Here is a 19647-nt window from a genome sequence, read left to right as displayed (position 1 = left end):
TAGCTTTGGTCTCCTTTTTTATGCTGATGGCGTACTTATATTAAAAAACTCTAATTAAAATTCATAATATCTAAAGCACCTTGGCTTTATACCTTACAAGATGAAATGGGAGCAATGTATCAAAACCGGAGCAGTTGCCCATAGTAACCAGTCAACTTCTCTCTTCAGTTTGTTCAATTGAGCTTTGAAAATGAAAGAGAGAAGCTGATTGGTTACTATGGGCAACTGCTCCAGATCCTGCTTGCACCAGGTTTGATAAATGTCCCCCATTGTGAAAAGATTTGTTATTGCTCTGATTATCCAAAGGTAAATAATTCGGTGAACAGTTCTCTAGATACTTCAGAAAGCGCATTATTTCTCCTTCATCACACATACACTATGGCTTGCTGCTTGAGTCATCTTTGCTTGGCGTGCAAATTTACATATTGTGTGGGAACTTGTTTTAATGCAGAAAACCTGGTAGGTGTGCGGTGAATAATTCGCTGGTGTAGGAGACGGCCTTTATTTCTTGGTTAGGCTGGCCAAGCACGTGGGCCAGTTCCCAGGGCTGGTTATTCGTAAAGATATATTAAAGTCAAAAGGTTTTGAAGTTATTTCAGATGCTGATGAAATCACTTACAATGGATGCTGCTTCCTGATGTATAATGTTTAAGTTTTCTGCAGAATCAGCTGCTTCCCTGAGCACTGGTCCTGATATAGGGGGGCTCCTTTCTCTTGTAGGGTCCTTTGGAGCCATCCTTGTGTGTGCTAGTAAGCTGCGTGTGTCTACACACACACACACACACACACACACACACACACACACACCAAGGCAATCCACTCCCCTGCTCCTCCTTCCTCACTTCTATCTTCTCTAAGCTAGCAGATGGATATCTGCTTCAGACTGTGCTGTCAGCTGTGATTTTGTACTGGACGGGAAGTTCAGGGAAGCCGAGCGCTGGGAGAGTTGGAGCTGTTTTGGAAACATGATGGCTATATGTGCTAGGCCAAAATTGCTGGGAAATTTAAATTAGATTGATCTGGATTCATTATTAGACACAAATGTGAGAGTTTAATACTACTTTAAAAGAGAACTAAGCGGTCAGTGCTTTTCCCCATAGTTCTCCTAAGGGACACGGGAGGACATAAACTAGCGTTCAGCCCCTTTAGCTCACTTCCCGATCTATTGAGCCGACGTGTGACAGTTTCTTTGTCACATGTTGGCGCAAACTATGAGGAGGAGTGATTTTTCACTCACCTCATAGTTCGAAGTGTTCATTGTGCCGAAGCAGAACCCTGAAACATTGACTTTTTGTCTGGGATTCCTTCTAGTGTGCTTCCAGGTATGTGAGTGTGCCTAGGCACGCCTCTTCCGTTCAGCCTCATAGCCAGGGCTTGAAAAATTTTAGGGTGTCTCACCAGTCAGTCAAAAATTTCACAGTCAGCATGACCGGACTATAGCCCTGCCATTTATGTTAACTTTTTAAAGGAAACCAAGCTTTCTTTTAAAGATATATAATCACCACTGGGGGTTTAAAAAAAAAAAAATGTTTTCCCTACGTGAAAATTTTTTTCTTACCCATATTTTTGGTCAAATATAAAAGACGGGGTCACGTCGGGTAAATAGACACCAAACATGTCGAGCCTTAGAATTGTGCACGCCCACAAAAGTGCAAGAAACGACCACACCGAAAATTGCCCATAGGTGACGCTTTAAAAGCTTTTTACTGGTCATCAGTTTAGTTTTATCAGTGATTGATAGCCCTACAATTATTGCTCTCACTCCAACATTCGCAGTGATATGTAACGTGCGGCACAATCGGCGCAACCGTCATTTTCGCACATAGGCTTCCCCGACACATGTTTGCGTGTATGTGGGGGCCGGGGGAATTTAGTGTTTAAAAAAAATGTATGCTTTTATTTATTTATTTTTTTACACTTAACTTTATTGCTATCATATGGGGGCTAAGAAGCCCCCTATGTGATAGCCAATTTACATGACCAGTAAATTGGTCCTCTTTATGGAGACGGGTTTTTAAGACCCCTAATGTCACCTAAGGACCCCCAGAGAAGCTGATGAAGCACAGACCTGCTTCACCAGCTTCTAAAGCTGGAGAGTGACAGCAGAATACGGAAGTGATGTAATATACATCACTTCCTGCATGAGGAGATCGGAAGGAGAATCATGTACCCATCTCCTGTCACAGAGCAGCCGTGTCGGTCCTGACCGCAGAGGATCTCGGGACTGGCAACGGCAGTGACAGCTGCTGCTAATACAAGCTATCGACACCCGATCGCTTGAATGTAAAGCTCCCGGCCGGCTGTTTAATTACAACGGCCGGATGGGAAGCTACACGTCTGGCTCCACCGTCCTCTCGTCTGTGAGCAGATTTTTCAAGCCCTGCTCATAGCTGTATATCTGCAGTGTAAGATCTTAGACACTTCTGCCCTTGACTTGCCAGGAAATTACATTAGGTGATGTCACTACTGTGCTGCTCAGTGAACTCCGTGCTGGAGGCTCTGACATAAGGAAGCAAAGTGCTACCTCTACCAAGATGGCTGGCTTCCCAGAGGGGCACAGTGCCGAAGGAGGCACGCTAGATCAGAAATAGAGAAAAATCAGGTGGGGGGAGAACTCAAGCAGTACAGGTGACCAGTCTTTGCCCTCTGCCTGACTTTTTTTTTTTTGGGGGGGTACAGCTTCCAGAGTTTAGTTGCTCTTTATATGAAAACTAAGCAGCCCTTTGATCTTTTTTTGCTTGCATTGTTGCATCATTTGTAAAAGATGACTCCGTGTTGGCACTCTTAGTGCGAACGTGGCTATAATAAGGTAACTTGGGTAACCCAAGTTGGTGGCACAAACCTTAACTATAAGATCTGATGGTGTCCTTCCTGGGGGCTCCCCCACATTGCTTGTGTCCCTCAGTGTCAGGAAACACTCATAGCTTTGCAAGTAACAACCAGTAAGTCGCTTTTTCCATTGCTGCTTCAGGACTGCTCCGGGTGACACTGACTGCAGTCAGCTTTATTATACATATTGATCAGACAATAGATTTACTTCCCTGTTGTATTTTTCATTTGCTTAGGCCCCGCAATGGTTTCGATCCCTTTGAAAAAGAGGAAGAAGGAAACTCCAGTTCCAGTAGATCGAGAAGCGTCAGCTGGCTTATTCCCTGGGGTCTGCATATTCCTGGTGGAGCGCAGGATGGGAGCAGCACGACGGGGCTTCCTCGCAGCACTGGCACAGAGGAAAGGGTTCTCCGTGGCTCAAGAGTACAGGTATATTATAAATGGAGGTACTGCATCAGTAGAGAAGTGCTGAACTTTGGGCAAAAAAACTTTGATGTAAAGGGACGCTGCTGTAATTTGGTAAAAGCTTGCCTTATTTTACCACAAATGCAAGCCCAAAACACAGACTGCTTCCCAGACTTTTCAATGCTTTGGTTTTTACTGCTGTCTGCCGCCATCTTGCCTGTGACAGCAGTTGGCTTAGCAGCTGTAGAGCTGTTTCCCAAGTGTACATGCATGCACATTTTGTCCCATTGGCGTGTGCAACTACAGCGGGTCTGTGTAGCAAAGCAGTCATTGTGGTGCAGAACCTCTGCATTCCTTCGCTCACCGCGGTGTGACTGCAGGCACACTTCTGACATCAGGGTCAGCGCTGTTCTAGCAGAGAGCATGAGACTTCCTCTGGTGCTGGGAGTCGGAGCTGACGTCCGAGATGGGGCCAGGAAGCAATGTGGGCTCTCGCTTGCACAGCCTCTAGTGCTCCAGAAAGTGTTGCAGCTGAAGGCAGATAAAAGAGCCAGCTATATCTGTGAGGATAGAAGGCAGTACATGTTCAGACCAGTGAATCCGCATAAGAGCCAGGCGGCTAGTGTTTTCATAAAGATGTCCACAGTGGCAGCCCCCATAATTCTCCTCTAATGCTTTAAAGCAGACCATGCATCAAAATACAAGGTCCACTTATTTTGTAGAGCACCCTCCTTACCATCATGTCTTGATTTGTATTGTAACTGTAATGTCCTCCTTTATATGGTAAAGCGCTGCACAGACTGTTGGCGCAATATAAATCCTGTATAATAATAGACCCCCCACGTCCCCTGTGGCACCTGGGTAAGGGTGAGAACTTGGGCCTTTCAGCGAGATCCTGAAGGGGCTCCCAAATCTTGCAAGAATACTCTCCTGCGCTGTACTGTGCTTCATTTCTTTCTTTAAATGGTTAAAGTGACATTAAACCCTCAGATTTTTTAACATAAACCAATACTGTAATGTGTGATTTACTGTAATCCATGTTAGTTTCCCTTCTCTTTGCTGCTCTTCCTTTTTAAATCCTCATGTCTTCTCATGCTTGGGGAGAACTTCCCTTTGCAGCTGACTGCCTCTTCCTGTAGTGCTGGCTCAGGTTGTGAACCTTCACACAGACACCATGTATCCATTCCAGAGACAAGGCAGTCTACTGCAAAACAGAAGTTCTGCCCAGCATGAGAACAGATACAGATTTAAAAGGAAGAGCAGCAAAGAGAAGGGAAACAACCATGGATTACAGTAAGGCACACATTACAGTATTGGTTTATGTTAAAAAATCTGAGGGTTTAATGTCACTTTAATGCTGCGTTTTTTTCAATGGTTTCGATCCCTTTGAAAAAGAGGAAGAAGGAAACTCCAGTTCCAGTAGATCGAGAAGCGTCAGCTGGCTTATTCCCTGGGGTCTGCATATTCCTGGTGGAGCGCAGGATGGGAGCAGCACGACGGGGCTTCCTCGCAGCACTGGCACAGAGGAAAGGGTTCTCCGTGGCTCAAGAGTACAGGTATATTATAAATGGAGGTACTGCATCAGTAGAGAAGTGCTGAACTTTGGGCAAAAAAACTTTGATGTAAAGGGACGCTGCTGTAATTTGGTAAAAGCTTGCCTTATTTTACCACAAATGCAAGCCCAAAACACAGACTGCTTCCCAGACTTTTCAATGCTTTGGTTTTTACTGCTGTCTGCCGCCATCTTGCCTGTGACAGCAGTTGGCTTAGCAGCTGTAGAGCTGTTTCCCAAGTGTACATGCATGCACATTTTGTCCCATTGGCGTGTGCAACTACAGCGGGTCTGTGTAGCAAAGCAGTCATTGTGGTGCAGAACCTCTGCATTCCTTCGCTCACCGCGGTGTGACTGCAGGCACACTTCTGACATCAGGGTCAGCGCTGTTCTAGCAGAGAGCATGAGACTTCCTCTGGTGCTGGGAGTCGGAGCTGACGTCCGAGATGGGGCCAGGAAGCAATGTGGGCTCTCGCTTGCACAGCCTCTAGTGCTCCAGAAAGTGTTGCAGCTGAAGGCAGATAAAAGAGCCAGCTATATCTGTGAGGATAGAAGGCAGTACATGTTCAGACCAGTGAATCCGCATAAGAGCCAGGCGGCTAGTGTTTTCATAAAGATGTCCACAGTGGCAGCCCCCATAATTCTCCTCTAATGCTTTAAAGCAGACCATGCATCAAAATACAAGGTCCACTTATTTTGTAGAGCACCCTCCTTACCATCATGTCTTGATTTGTATTGTAACTGTAATGTCCTCCTTTATATGGTAAAGCGCTGCACAGACTGTTGGCGCAATATAAATCCTGTATAATAATAGACCCCCCACGTCCCCTGTGGCACCTGGGTAAGGGTGAGAACTTGGGCCTTTCAGCGAGATCCTGAAGGGGCTCCCAAATCTTGCAAGAATACTCTCCTGCGCTGTACTGTGCTTCATTTCTTTCTTTAAATGGTTAAAGTGACATTAAACCCTCAGATTTTTTAACATAAACCAATACTGTAATGTGTGATTTACTGTAATCCATGTTAGTTTCCCTTCTCTTTGCTGCTCTTCCTTTTTAAATCCTCATGTCTTCTCATGCTTGGGGAGAACTTCCCTTTGCAGCTGACTGCCTCTTCCTGTAGTGCTGGCTCAGGTTGTGAACCTTCACACAGACACCATGTATCCATTCCAGAGACAAGGCAGTCTACTGCAAAACAGAAGTTCTGCCCAGCATGAGAACAGATACAGATTTAAAAGGAAGAGCAGCAAAGAGAAGGGAAACAACCATGGATTACAGTAAGGCACACATTACAGTATTGGTTTATGTTAAAAAATCTGAGGGTTTAATGTCACTTTAATGCTGCGTTTTTTATATGGCAGGGGTTGGGGTCTAAACAACAAAGGGCCCTTGCATCCATAAATTAAATGTTTATTCGAATGTATCGTGAGGTGTGGATATAATAATTTTTAGGAGTTCCCTGAGATCTGAGTTATTTTAAGTGTCCCTGCATGTAAAAAAGGTTGAGACTGGTTGTATTAGATATTGTGTATTGTAATAATCCATGTACTGTATTTATTGTGTACCCTCCGCTTTGTTAAAGCTGAACTCCAGGTAAGAAATATTTTGCATACTTGCATTGGTCCAGCTTTGCCCAATATAAGTTCACGTATGCCATATCTGATTGGCCCACAGGGATCCTGTAAAGAATCGTAGTAGCTCCAGCTACTACAGTGGTGACAGCGATCTTACAGGTCCTGTACAGTGCTGTGCTGCGTGGCTTCCCCTCTGCTCTGAAAATACAGGTGGTCACTCGCTTGGCACAGTGGCCATACAGAGAACGTCTCATATTTCTATCAGTGAATACAAGGCATTTTGTGATTTTTAGATGAGGGACGGTGACATCACAATCCACCTTTCGTCCAATGAGAATATACATTGTATTTGATAAAAATACTAGGAATTCTCTGAACGGCCGCTGTGCTGAGTGACCAGCAGTGTTTTTTCAGAGCAGAGGGGAAGCCGCACATCACCATACAGGGCCCGTGAGATGGCTGTCAACACTGTAGTAGCTCCAGCTACTACGATTCTTTACAGGATCATGGCATATGAATACTTGGATTGGGCCAATGTAGGTATGCTAAATATTTCTTACCAGGAGTTCTGCTTTAACAGAGTGCAGGATACAGAGTGGAGGACACATAATGCATACATGGATTATATCACAGCAGAGTGGAAGCTGCTCAGCACAGCACTATACAGGACCCAGGACGATGACTGTCAGCACTGTGGTAGCTCTGGCTACTAGAATGCTTTACAGGATCCCTGTGAGCCAGTCAGGAATGGCATTCCCATTCTTACGTTGGGCCATCTGGAGCAGTGTAAGTATGCAACATTTTTCAAACCTGAAGTTCAGCTTTAAAGGAGAACTATGGGGTCAGGGCTTTTCCCCATAGTTCTCCTTAGGGTAACGGGAGAACACAAACTCCTGTTACCCTTACTAAGTAATGGATCATTTGTATCTTTGGTCCTCATGGTTGGTTTTGCAGCGATGCAGTGACACATGTAGTGTCGGAGCAGAATTCTCTCGCTGAGGTCCTCGGCTGGATCGAGGGGAAGACTGGATGTGGGGTTCAAAGAACAGGACGACAGAAGTCTCCACATTTCCTGGACATCAGCTGGTTCACGGAGAGCATGAGTGCAGGAGAGCCGATGTCTGTGGAAGGCAGACATTGTTTACAGGTAAATGCAGCAGTCTTCTCTTTAAAATATTATTTGCCTGTCCATTGAATTGTCTGTAATGCTTACTTCCTACTATTACTTCAGAAACCTCACCTGATCTACCTAGGAGAGCTTCTTAGGCATTTTTTCCTTATAGAGACACTTCTCTTTTTTTTTTTCTTTTTTTAATAAAAACTTTTATTATCCTAAAAAAATAAGAAACGGCATACAAAATATAGAGGACAATGACATCGCAACAATACAATAATGAACATTGCAAATCAAGCAAACTATAGAATGAAAATCTTATCAGTAGAAATGGCTTGCGTGTGACCGGTAGGACAACACCGCAATTATTGCAGCTTATGGTAGAAAATTAAATTGGAGGCATGAGTACTAATACTTTGGTTAGCATATACACATTGCAACAAATCATACCATGAGAAGCAATACAAAATATAGTATTAAGTCCAAACCTGATGACAGAAAAAAAGAAACAGAAAGGACAATGTCAAGCAGTGGCGGAACAATCGCCATAGCGACCCAGGCGGCCGCTATGGGGCCCTGGGCACAGGGGGGCCCGACGAGGACATCCCCCTGATGCCGTGCGGGTCGCTATGACATATCAGGTTGCTGGCTGTCACTGGTGGCTGTGAGGCGGAACACGCCGCTGTCCAGATCACTGACAACCTGTCAGTGATCTGTGTAGCGGCGCGTTCCTCAGAGCTGCTGTTGAATAAGTGACAGCCAGCAGCTGCGGAGGAGGAAGAGGATGGGCCCGGCCTAAGCAGCGACGGAGGAGGCGGGGCCCGCCAGCGACCGTGGACAAGCAGAAGGAGGACATCGTAAAAGGGCTGACAGGTAAGAGGGTTTGACCAGCCCACCTGGGACCTGACAGAGCCCACCATAGAGAGTTTATGATGGGCTCTGCAGGGTCACTCTCAGGTGGGTGTAACTAGAAAACACAGGACCCTATACAAAATTTTGCTATGGGGCCCTGTGTTTTCTAGTTACGCACCTGATGTCGAGTTATAGGAAGCGGAGAAAAAAGAGAGAAAGGGGTAGAAGTAGGAACAGAAAGAGATACCGACCACACCTCAGGCCACCAGACAGTGGCACAGAGATACATGCGTTTCTTCTAACCATTAGAGACTGCATCCTCCAACGCATCCCATGGTTCCCAGACTTTGTTGTAGTATGTCAAGGTGTTGTTCAGTCTAGCCGTCAAGTATTCCAATTTTTGAACATCTTTTATTCTAGTATAGAGATCCGTATCCGAAGGTGGAGTCCCACGCTTCCAATGTAAAGCTATAAGGCAAACGAGCTGCCGTCAATACATGAGAAGAGACACTTTAAAGTACATGCCGTTACTATTCAAGTGCTTTTTGATGATCCATAAAAAGTCAAATATTTTGGCGTAATGGTTGAACCAGATTTTTTTTTCTTGTGTATGTGTGGGAAATATCAGGTTATTATAAATATTGATTTTGTATTTATTTTATGTACATGGGTGCAGTCCGCACATCTTTGTTCCTAGATAATCCGCTTATCTCATTGCATGTCTATAACACAAGGTCTTTCTCAACCCTTTCATTGCTAAGGATGTAAGCCGCACGCAGGAACAAAACCACTTGCAGCAGGCCAGCTCGGTAAGCCTGGCGTCTGTGCAACAGATTGGCCCAGGTGGAGATTACTCCATACACACAGTTAAGTGTAGATGGAGGAATCTGTTGAACCTTTTCCATCTGACCATAGAAAGTCTGCAGATAAATTGTAAGGTGTGTGGGCACCTTTTACTTTGCTAAAAGCTCATGGTCACTTCAGCAACCATAAAACTATATCAGAATCGTCTGGAGTTGTTTGAAATCAATGGCTATGATCAGTGGCTGACAGGCGGCTGGGGTAAAAGGAGCCAAAATAACCATTTCCTAAAATAATGTAAAACTCCTTATTGCCTCAAAGTGCACCTGTGTCCAGACTATGGACATTAACCACTTTCAGACTTTGCTCCGGTACTGATGGGGTTAATGTATTTATTCTTAAAGAGAAACTCCAAGCATGTAAAAAAAAATAACCCTTGCAGTGGGGCCACGTCATCACTGCACGGGTGAAGTGCTCGTTTTGGCCTAGCATCTAAAATTAAAGAAGATACTCACCCAATCCTCTCTGACTACTCGCCTCTCTTCCCCCTCCCGGCTGTGAAATGTCCCTCGGCATCCTCACGTCCAATGCAAGTTAATAGACATGATTGTGTCACAGATCCTTACACCACCGGAGCCCAACTGCAAGGGTTAATTTTTTTAACATTCCCAGAGTTGTTCTTTAAGAGCAGATAAGCTTCAAAGCAAGCCTTCACTGACCTTTCTAGCTGCTAAAGTCATTCTTAAAGATCACAAACAAGTCCAGTTTCAGTTGGTTTCTAACAGCTCTGAAACACCTTCTGTTTGGTTACACTTAATAAAAAAGTCAGCGGTGCTTTATAATGATCCTGTCGTATGGTTGACTAGTATGAATCATACGTGTGTTGTGTTAATCTTTTCCCAGGGTGACAGAACTTCTTCCTCCACTGACAAAGCTGATCATTCTGCTGTACTGCCCTATGCCTGCCAACGGCGAACGCCATTGATGCATCATAATTCACAGATCACAGTACGTATGAGCAGTGCCCACATTTAAGGGTATATCTTCTTTTATCTGTACCACCCTTCCTTTGTTAGTAATCCGGGATCCCTTTTTGGTTACCTACTTGTCCCTCACATGGACTCAAGGGTGTTGAGTTACAAATTGAATATAGACTGTTCATTTAGCAAAGTGAATGTGTAAGTGCCGTGCATTCCATCTCCAGAAGACCAGTGCAGGCTCGTGCACATGTGCATGCTATGGCTCATGGCCCCGTGTACAGGATGACAGGCAGTTGTGCATTAGCGTTCAGGTGTGCACATGCATTCGTGTGAAGGTGCATGCGCATTAGCATTCATTTTCGGTGCCAAACAGCCTATAATAACTGGAGTGTGACGTGGACAGATTGCTGAGTGGTCTTCAGCTAGTTCCTGATACCTGCAACCCAACCTGCTGTTGTGATCTCCTGTGTTTTGACCCCCCGCTTACCCCTTCTTGATCTTGTCTACTTGTAGTGACCTTGCCCTCTACTTACATTGGCCTCTACTTTCTGCCTGCTAATTTTGCAGCTCGTTGCCCGGCTGTTGCTGACCCATGGCTTGCTTCCTGATACTGCCTCTGTCTGCTGAATCTGTATCTTGCTGCCCGGCTGTTACTGACCCACGGGCTTATATTCTGACACTGCCCCTGTCTGCTGACTCTGTGGCTCTGCTTCTGACTCTCTGCTCCATTCTCCTTGGCCGCCGAAGTGTTCCTGCGTTTGGTTTCTGCTCCAGAAGACCGGACCTACCTGCAACTTCGGCCCTTGTGCCTCTATATGTCCTCACATCTCCTGTCTTCACTCCCAGGGGTGTTGGACAAGAGGTGGAAGAGCGTGCACAGCACCCAGGTATGTGACAGAATAAGAAATTATAAGAGAAATCATGAAAACAGTATTTTCGCTATCGCATGATTGGTTGAAGTGAACACCGCTTCATCATGTTTACTAAGCTCAGTGAACAGTTTCTATTCCCTTAGTAAGGCAAACCCGTCATGTCCGTACTAAGATGTTTATCACAGTTATTAATCTGAGTTGCCTTCACCTTTTTGCATCTAGTGATTCATTAAAGGAGAACTATAGGGTCAAGGCTTTTCCCCATAGTTCTCAGGGTAACGGGAGGACACAAACTAGCATCCTCCCGTCACCCAAAGCTCAGTATACCGTGAGCTACAGCTCGCGGTATACTGAGACGCCGCAGCTGAAGCGGATCCCACAATTATGCCGGGGTCCGCCCAGCTGCGTGACTGACAGCTGCCTATCTAGAGGCAGAGCCAGCTGAACCCGCCCCCTCCCCTGTCCGTTCCGCCAGTCAGCGTTGGCGGATCGGAGCAGGCAGAGAGCCGTGACAGGATCGAGAGGTGAGCGAACGCCGGTATGTGTTCGCTCACCTCCCGATCTACTAAGCCGACCTGTGACAGTCTCATTGTCACAGGTCGGCTAGAACTATGAGGTGAGTGAAAAGCACTCACCTCATAGTTCTCCTTTTTTTAAAGGAGAATTATGGGGAGAGTGAAATACACTGATCCCTATAATTAGAACACTGAAGATGTCACATGTCGGCTCTATTAATCGGGAAATGAGCGATCACAAACCGCTGATCGCTCAGTTCCCAATCTTCTCCCTGCAGAAAGCAGTGACTGTCAATCACCGCTCCCCGCAGGGATTCCCCCTCCCTTCTCTCTATTCCTCCAGCGCTGACTGACAGGGGAGGGGGCGAGCCAGCTGTCAGTCCGCTAGCAAGGTGGATCCCGACAATATTGTTGGGATCTATCCTGTCTGCAGCGTGGCTGTGCGCTGTCAGCATATAGCATATAGTGACCCCTGACGAAGTCACGTGTTTTGACGTAACGTATGTAGGGCAGAGCTCCTGATGTCACCACGCTGAGCCGGACGAACAGTTTTCTTATCACTTTGCTGCCATTTGTCCTGCTGGTATGATCCAGCAATACCCAATGCCTGTACTGTTTACACCATTGTGAGTACGCATTTTTTATATAATAAATTGCATTTTATTGGACGTTACGCACTATGTCCTTGTCCTTTTTCTCTTTCCACCTGGATTTATACTGGTACCTGTGATCTGAGGAGACCTTATCGCCTTTTTCTGTGCATGGGCTTCCCTCCCCCATTAAGAAGGGAAAAAGTGCATTTGACCTAGCTCTGTGGGTCTACCTCCCCAGGTGAGCATTCACTTGTTATCATCACTCACTGGGTGGAGGTGAAGGTCTGCCTGCATTGTGTGATTATCCTTACCTGAGAGTTATATGCACATTGGCTGCGAATCATCTGAGGAATTTTTTGCACAATCACCATTGTTTGCGTTTGTTTTTTCCTTGGGACTTTTTTTGCCTATATTGCTTTTTTGTATGTGTAGATATTTCTTATGCCTCATTTGTTTGTTTGTTCATATATGTGACTCATTTATATATGTTTCAATTTATTAGATATGTATGATTTATTAGCTCGGCACAATATTGTTTTTTCACATTTTACAGATATTTAGTTATATCCTTAGTGCTTGGTAGCTCATATTTCCACATTACACTTACTGGCGCTGATCACCTTTTTATTGTTTAGATATAGCAGGCAATGGCCAGCTATATGCTGAGTTTTTGGGTCACAAGAGGACATTTACCAAAGAGAACTATGGCAAAAAAAAGGTTGGACCTTAGTTATAGGCCCTGTTTCGTCCCATGTATTCTTATGGGGGGCTGTTCACACAAACGTGCTGAATCGTGCGTCAAAGTACGCCTGGTGTTTGAGATGGTCCCTGAGACTCTTTTGTGGCACTGATCAGCCCATTGTGCACCATAGACTTAAATGGAAACACACTGATCAGCACGTCTTTACGTGCATTTGTTTTGGGAGCTTTTTTTGCAGCTGATTTGTCACGCGATATCGCGCAAATGCTTGCATTTGAAAGCATTGAATCGCGGCAAAATCCGCTCCAAAAAAAGTCCTGCTGTAGCGACACACAACCCGCGACAGCAGGACCCTTTGCCCCATTGCCAAGCATTGGAGAGCGATATCGCAGGGAAATGAGGTTGTGTAGCATAGGCTTCAGGAAGCAGACCCCCCCTCACATGTGGGGAGCACTTTGAATCCTGGCTGGAGGGCATTACAGAGAACATAGATTCAAAGAAGACTTGGGAAATATGTAGGCTGCCATCACTCATCTTCTCTGAAAATGCTAGCTGCCTGGCTGTCAAGCTGATGCACAGACTCTCTAGTTTGTCACTTGCGTGCAACAAGTGTGCAGAATTGGAGCTGCGACTTTGCTGGCTGCATGTTGGTGTCTTATCTGTCTCAAAGTATTGGAGTGTCACCTGGCAGCTAGCATTTTCAGAAGGGAGAGGTCCAATCATGTTAAGGGAAATAAGTAGCCGTCTTCGGCAGCGTGATTCGGCCGTGCAAGTACCTGATCCCCGGTGAACACGGCTGTATCGCAGCTTTTGTAAATTATAGGTTATCTGCATCTTTCTCACACTCTGTGCCCATGTATAATACAGACTGATCTCTATATAGGGCAGCGTGATGTAAACGTCATAATTAAATTTCTAACTATGGTAGCCAATCGGGGAGGGCTTTTGGTTTTGTAACTTACTCCACCAAGAAAGTCCTACTTACTGATTTGGATGATGCCCAGAAGGAAAACCTAATCTGTAAATGGGAAGGAATTTTTTATTAACTCTTGTTGTGGGGCTCCCCCGGCACTGCAAGGGTTAACTGCTTGTTTTGGTCTAGGGCTGAAAATAACAATTCTATTCACCCGATCGTTGGAGCCGGCTTGGTTGTGACAGCGCTCCCTCCAGCCTGTGTCCCCTCCGCTGCAGCAGTGGCATATCCCTCGGTGTCCTCACGTCCTATACACTGTGCATAGAGCGTGATGACTTGGGGACCTTAGACCGCTGCAGCGGAGGGAGAGAGCGGCTCCAGGGACCGGTCTAACAGCAAGCCAGCTCGGAGGATCAGGTGAGTATAACTTTGTTGTTTTCAGCCCTAGACCAAAGTGAGCAGTTACCAGGACTTCTCCTTTAACCCTTTCCCTGCCAAGGACGTGTGTCGTACGAGTGAGGCTCCTCCCCATTCATAAACTAATGATAGTAAGATATTTTTACTATCATTTGTTTCTGAAATGAATGGGAAGCCTCTGTACTGAGTGCTTCCCATTCATTGAGAGCTGGGGCTGCAGAAAAAAATTCTATTTCAAAAGGGAAATGTCAGCGGTCTATTTAGACCCCAGATATTTCACCGCATTACATATGGCAACCATGCCCCCAAAACACCACATTGTTTACCATCATGTTACATAAAAGATTGACTGCATTGGTAAACTTAACATGCCAGCTTGTTAAATCGCTTTGAAACAAAATTGGGTGATCTCCCTATTGGGATCTCTACTTCACTGTCCCCTGGTTACTTTTGGAGAGAGCAGGGAACAGTTAGAACCCCTGTTAGGTCTTTATTGCTGTTCTGTATTCCTCCTGGGGAGATTCGAGATCTTTTTCCTGATGATCATTATCCATAGGACAGAAAATTACAGGAAGTCTGAAATGTTATGGTTGCCGCCAGCACAGTAAAGGAGGAAAAATATTATAGTTACGTAGGTTGAAAAAAGACACAAGTCCATCAATATTTCAGCTGGGACAGCTAGTGACAACTGTCAGGTGAGATTCATTTACTTTTAGGGGTTAATAAAAGTTCTGCCCAGCATATAACCAGGAGGATCCCAATCACACAGCACTAGTACCCCTACATGTTGCTGACAAGTATAAGACATTTTATAAAGGAATCCCTTAAGTATCTGTCAAAATAAAACAAGGCGACTGGACTTGCTATATTTTTCTTGAAGACATTTCGCCGGTCACCCAACTAGCTTTCCCAATTCGGAATGAAGAAAGCTAGTCAGATGACCAGTGAAACGTCTCCAAGAAAAATATATAGCAAGTCCAGTTGCCTTGATTTATTTTTTTAGTTATGCCATGACCTGGATGGATGAGAACCTTCCATCATGAACCCCTTAAGGTTGTCTGTGAACATTTATTATGGTGACAAGTACCTCGCACTAGAGATTTTCTCTTTATGGATAGAAAATGGCGGTAGATCTCTGCAACAGTAAAACAGCAGAAAGGCATCATGGCACACTCACAAACCAGCATGTAAAACAACTTGTCTCACCACTAAGGTTAATAACAGAGGTTTGGATACATGTCTTCTGCAGAAAATGTGAAAGCCGCACAGCCGCGCCAAGGCACCTCTTATAGTGCGGTCCTAATTCTAAACTATGAGAGTCTCCATCTTGGAGCACATGGGGGCAGAAGATATCAAATTGCCTTTCTACTGTTTTACTGTTCAAAGCCCATTTCGTATGCACCTTACTGTATAACTGGTGACAAATTGTTGAGTGCGTTTGTCATTTGTTTAGATCTCTGCAACAGGTCACCTACAGCATAAAAAAAAAACTTTAAAAAAGGTAAAGCTGTTATATTGAAAGTTGTCTAGGATTTCCCCCTATTTCCTGTTCCTGTGACAACATTTGGGATTGCGGATCACGACGATCACCAGGACAAATAGAGGGGTGAATCTCCCCAAAGGGGTCATAGACTGCGGTCAGGGTTTATCGTTTTATACTCCATCTTAAAGTTTTGGCTTTAAATGTATTTTATTGTAGGGATTCATTGCTCCTTTTTTAAGGTAACTATGATGTCATATAGTTCAGGAACAAAAGGTATAGCTGTAACTTTTTCACAATTTGAAAGGATGCCCTGGAGATCTTGGCACGAGCAGCGTCTTTCCGAGGTTCAGAGGTTCGATATCTGGGTTTCACCAGGGCAGCATCCATGCTGAAGTCTCTGCCATACAAACTACAGTCTGTAGAAGAAGCCGAGGATCTGCCGTGGTGTGGCGGGCACTGCAAATCCGTCATCCAGGTATGTGTTGGCCATTTAAAAAAAATAATGGATCCACAACAGGGAACAAAACATTACCGCGCAAAGTGTCTGGGCAAAAATGTAACGACTTGCCATCCGCCAGTTGGACGGCAAGTGCCTTTCTGTGGGTCGCTGTATATGCACGGCGTCTTTCTTTTTCCGCTTACACTAGCCCCTTAGCGCGAGAGAATAACATAAACAGCACGTAAAGGGTGTTACATACAAGCGTTCAGGCGGCTATACGGAACTGTATACTTCAGCACTGTTGACAGTCCTTGACAGAATGTTGGCAGCACAATACTGAGTACCATTGCTAGGAGACCGATATCCGAATATAGATTTAATCTGCCGAATGTTCAGCTTTCTAGTACAGACCATCTCTGCTCAACACACACACACCTGAATGTCAAACCATTTGATGTTTTACAACCTGTACAATTAGCATCTCATCAGTCAGTGGCCATCAAATACATTCGTTTTCTCTCAGTATGTAGACAGATTGTTGTTGGTTTGGTCCTGTGGTAGTTTGTCGTCGTTTGGTTCCTGAATACAGACACTTTCCTCAACTTGAATTTAAAAAGCAATGACACAAATAAATAGCGTATAGCTATACAGAAATACAGTCATCTGGTTGTATATCCGAGTCGGTTGCTCTATCATTGATTTTATACTTTTAAAAACTTACTGTAGATTTAATGTGCAGGAAATCCTGGAGGACGGAGTGTGTAGAGAAGCTGAGGCGCTCAAAGCAAGTGAGCATTACCAATGTATGGAGGTGAGTGTACCCTCAGCACATAGATTGGTGGGAAATATTAAACATTTTCAGTTCTTCTTTCTCTCGTGCACTCATACCTTTTCTCCTATCTTTGTACAAGTTTGTGTGTTTGAAGTCATCCTTGCATAGTAAATGTAACTAATATTTGCATAATGTTGATGTTGTACTAACCGCTGTCCTATACTCCCATCATCCTCTCCTGAAAATACAGCTTCCTATTGTAACTCCTCTCCTGCACATACTGTCTGCTGTCATACCCACCCGCACTCCTCCACTGCACATAGTGCTCACTGCCATACCCACCCACACTCCTCCACTGCACATAGTGCTCACTGCCATACCCACCTCCACTCTTCCACTGCACATAGTGCCCACTGCCATACCCACCCGCACTCCTCTACTGCCCATAGTGCTCACTGCCATACCCACCTCCACTCTTCCACTGCACATAGTGCTCACTGCCATACCCACCCACACTCTTCCACTGCCCATAGTGCTCACTGCCATACCCACCCACACTCTTCCACTGCACATAGTGCTCACTGCCATACCCACCCACACTCTTCCACTGCCCATAGTGCTCACTGCCATACCAACCCACACTCTTCCACTGCACACAGTGCTCACTGCCATACCCACCTGCGCTCCTCCTACTCCACATTACCCACACTCTTCCACTGCACATAGTGCTCACTGCCATACCCACCCACACTCTTCCACTGCACATAGTGCTCACTGCCATACCCACCCACACTCTTCCACTGCTCATAGTGCTCACTGCCATACCCACCCACCCTCTTCCACTGCACATAGTGCTCACTGCCATACCCACCCACACTCTTCCACTGCCCATAGTGCTCACTGCCATACCAACCCACACTCTTCCACTGCACACAGTGCTCACTGCCATACCCACCTGCGCTCCTCCTACTGCACATAGTGCTCCCTGGCATACACACCCGCACTCCTGGGTACTGCCATGTTAGTCCAATGGTCTCCTTTTTCCCCTTTATATACACTCAACCTATTCTTTTAGCAAAAGCCAGGGGCTATTTCTAACAATATAAGATGTAACGGGGGGGGGGGGGGGGGGGTGTAACAAGGGAATAGTGACCACTGTCCTCTGTGCTATGTCTGGTTTTAGCATCTCTAATAGAAGTTACATTCTTTTTTGATTCTTAGCTGTTGACCAGCATTTTTGGCGTCGGGGTGAAAACAGCAGAGCGATGGTACAAAGATGGAGTGCGGAAGCTGGATGACCTGAAAGACCCAAAGTTTAAACTGACAACAGAACAGAGACTAGGTATGGACAAGCGGACTGGTGATCAGAGAATATGTTGCTGTATTTTATAATAATCAGTAACATTCCTCACTTAGGGCTGGAACATTACACAGACTTGCGGCTTCCTGTAACACACGAGGAGGCTGACCGTGTACAATGTATGATAAGAGAAGCTCTGCAGACGTTTGTCCCTGACATCCAGATTACAATGACTGGTGGCTTTCGCAGGTAAGACTAATAAATATTTTTGTAGCAACCGAGTTCCACAGAAACATACATAGAGCTGCCATTAAAGTTGCCCATACACTGTTATATTTTCGCCTGAACGAAAATATATAACAGATTCCTCCATGCCCGCTAAAGCTGGCCATACACTTTGTGAATCCATGAAGAGCCGGCTGAAATTCGCACAGTGCGTACCTCTGTCTGCACCCTCCTGGCCAGAATCCCTCGATAGCTGATCAAAGGAGGCGGTCGGAAAACCTTTGAACGAACGGTGCTATGCGATTGGTGCGTGCAGATGATTGTGCAAATGTCAGAATACAAATGAAGAAGAGCGGGGATTCATCCATCAACGCTCGTAAGTGTTGATGGAGGAATCTGTTCTATTCTTTTTCATGCAAACCATGGGCTGAACGAAAACAAAAAATAGAATGGTGTATGGCTAGCATTACAGGAGAGAATCTGTAAAGCAGGTTTGCCGATGCCACAGTACCCGAATAGTGACGGCAGCCAATTGGCTGCCATCGCTGTTCACCTGAAAATTTTCCATCCGACCCCTTTGATTTCCTGATTGAAGGATGCCAGATAGAAGGGTGCCAACAAGGCCACCCACTGAGCAAATTTCATCCAGTTGATCAAGAACCAAAAAAAAATAAAACCGTATATTTGCTAGCATGTGATTGGCTGATTGAACATGGCTTTTACTTAGCTTGGTGAACATTCAGTTTTTACTCCAATGTCTTAAGATAGAGGTGCAGTTATAACCCCCTTGAGGTCATTGCTGTGAGTGTTTGTGAACTTAGGCCGCAGCCTGCCCAGAGTATATTTGGTGTGGGGTATGATGGATTGGGTAAAATTGCCTCTGTCATTTAAAACAGACCGTATACTTGCTCTCGTCCATGTAAGCATTGTGTTGTGTCTTTGGAAACCGTAGGGGGAAGCAGCAGGGCCATGATGTAGATTTCCTCATCACGCATCCCGATAACAGTGCATTGACTGGGCTACTGAAGAAAGCTATGGATTGGCTGGATGGGAAGGTGAGTGGTGGCGAGTCTGTATATGCAGCATGCCCTAATATCTCAAAGCACACAGGCCAAGGATAAACACCATTGTTGACAGTAAACAGGCACTTCTGATAACCTGCACTTTTGTTCAGAACCAGCTCATCCACAAGGCAACCTAGACAGGAGCCTAGGGCCGGGCGGATGTCCAGGGAGCCCAGCTGCAACCTTCATGCTCCTGTAGTAAACCAGAAGGATAGAGAACTGGCTGTGCGCCTGCCACATCACACGGGAGG

At 45.4% G+C, this 19647-nt stretch overlaps 1 protein-coding gene across 1 annotated transcript in view; it reads left to right on the top strand.

Annotated features, from left to right (window-relative positions):
• The first annotated feature begins 3079 nt into the window (after positions 1-3079).
• The window catches only part of POLM (DNA polymerase mu), a 21204-nt gene continuing 4636 nt past the window's right edge, over positions 3080-19647 (top strand). Inside the window, exons 1-8 of the mRNA XM_018555815.1 lie at positions 3080-3258; positions 7311-7503; positions 10027-10131; positions 15901-16071; positions 16775-16846; positions 18029-18149; positions 18224-18356; positions 19285-19387. Of these exons, the coding sequence (XP_018411317.1) occupies positions 3185-3258; positions 7311-7503; positions 10027-10131; positions 15901-16071; positions 16775-16846; positions 18029-18149; positions 18224-18356; positions 19285-19387 (972 nt within the window). The 5' untranslated portion in view covers positions 3080-3184. The remainder of the gene's footprint in view (positions 3259-7310; positions 7504-10026; positions 10132-15900; positions 16072-16774; positions 16847-18028; positions 18150-18223; positions 18357-19284; positions 19388-19647) is intronic.

Source organism: Nanorana parkeri, unplaced genomic scaffold (genome assembly GCF_000935625.1).
Source record: "Nanorana parkeri isolate BGI_ZX_2015 unplaced genomic scaffold, ASM93562v1 scaffold214, whole genome shotgun sequence".
Lineage (NCBI taxonomy): Eukaryota > Metazoa > Chordata > Amphibia > Anura > Dicroglossidae > Nanorana > Nanorana parkeri.
Note: the sequence above shows the minus strand (reverse complement) of the source record. Positions and strands in the feature narration are given on the sequence as shown.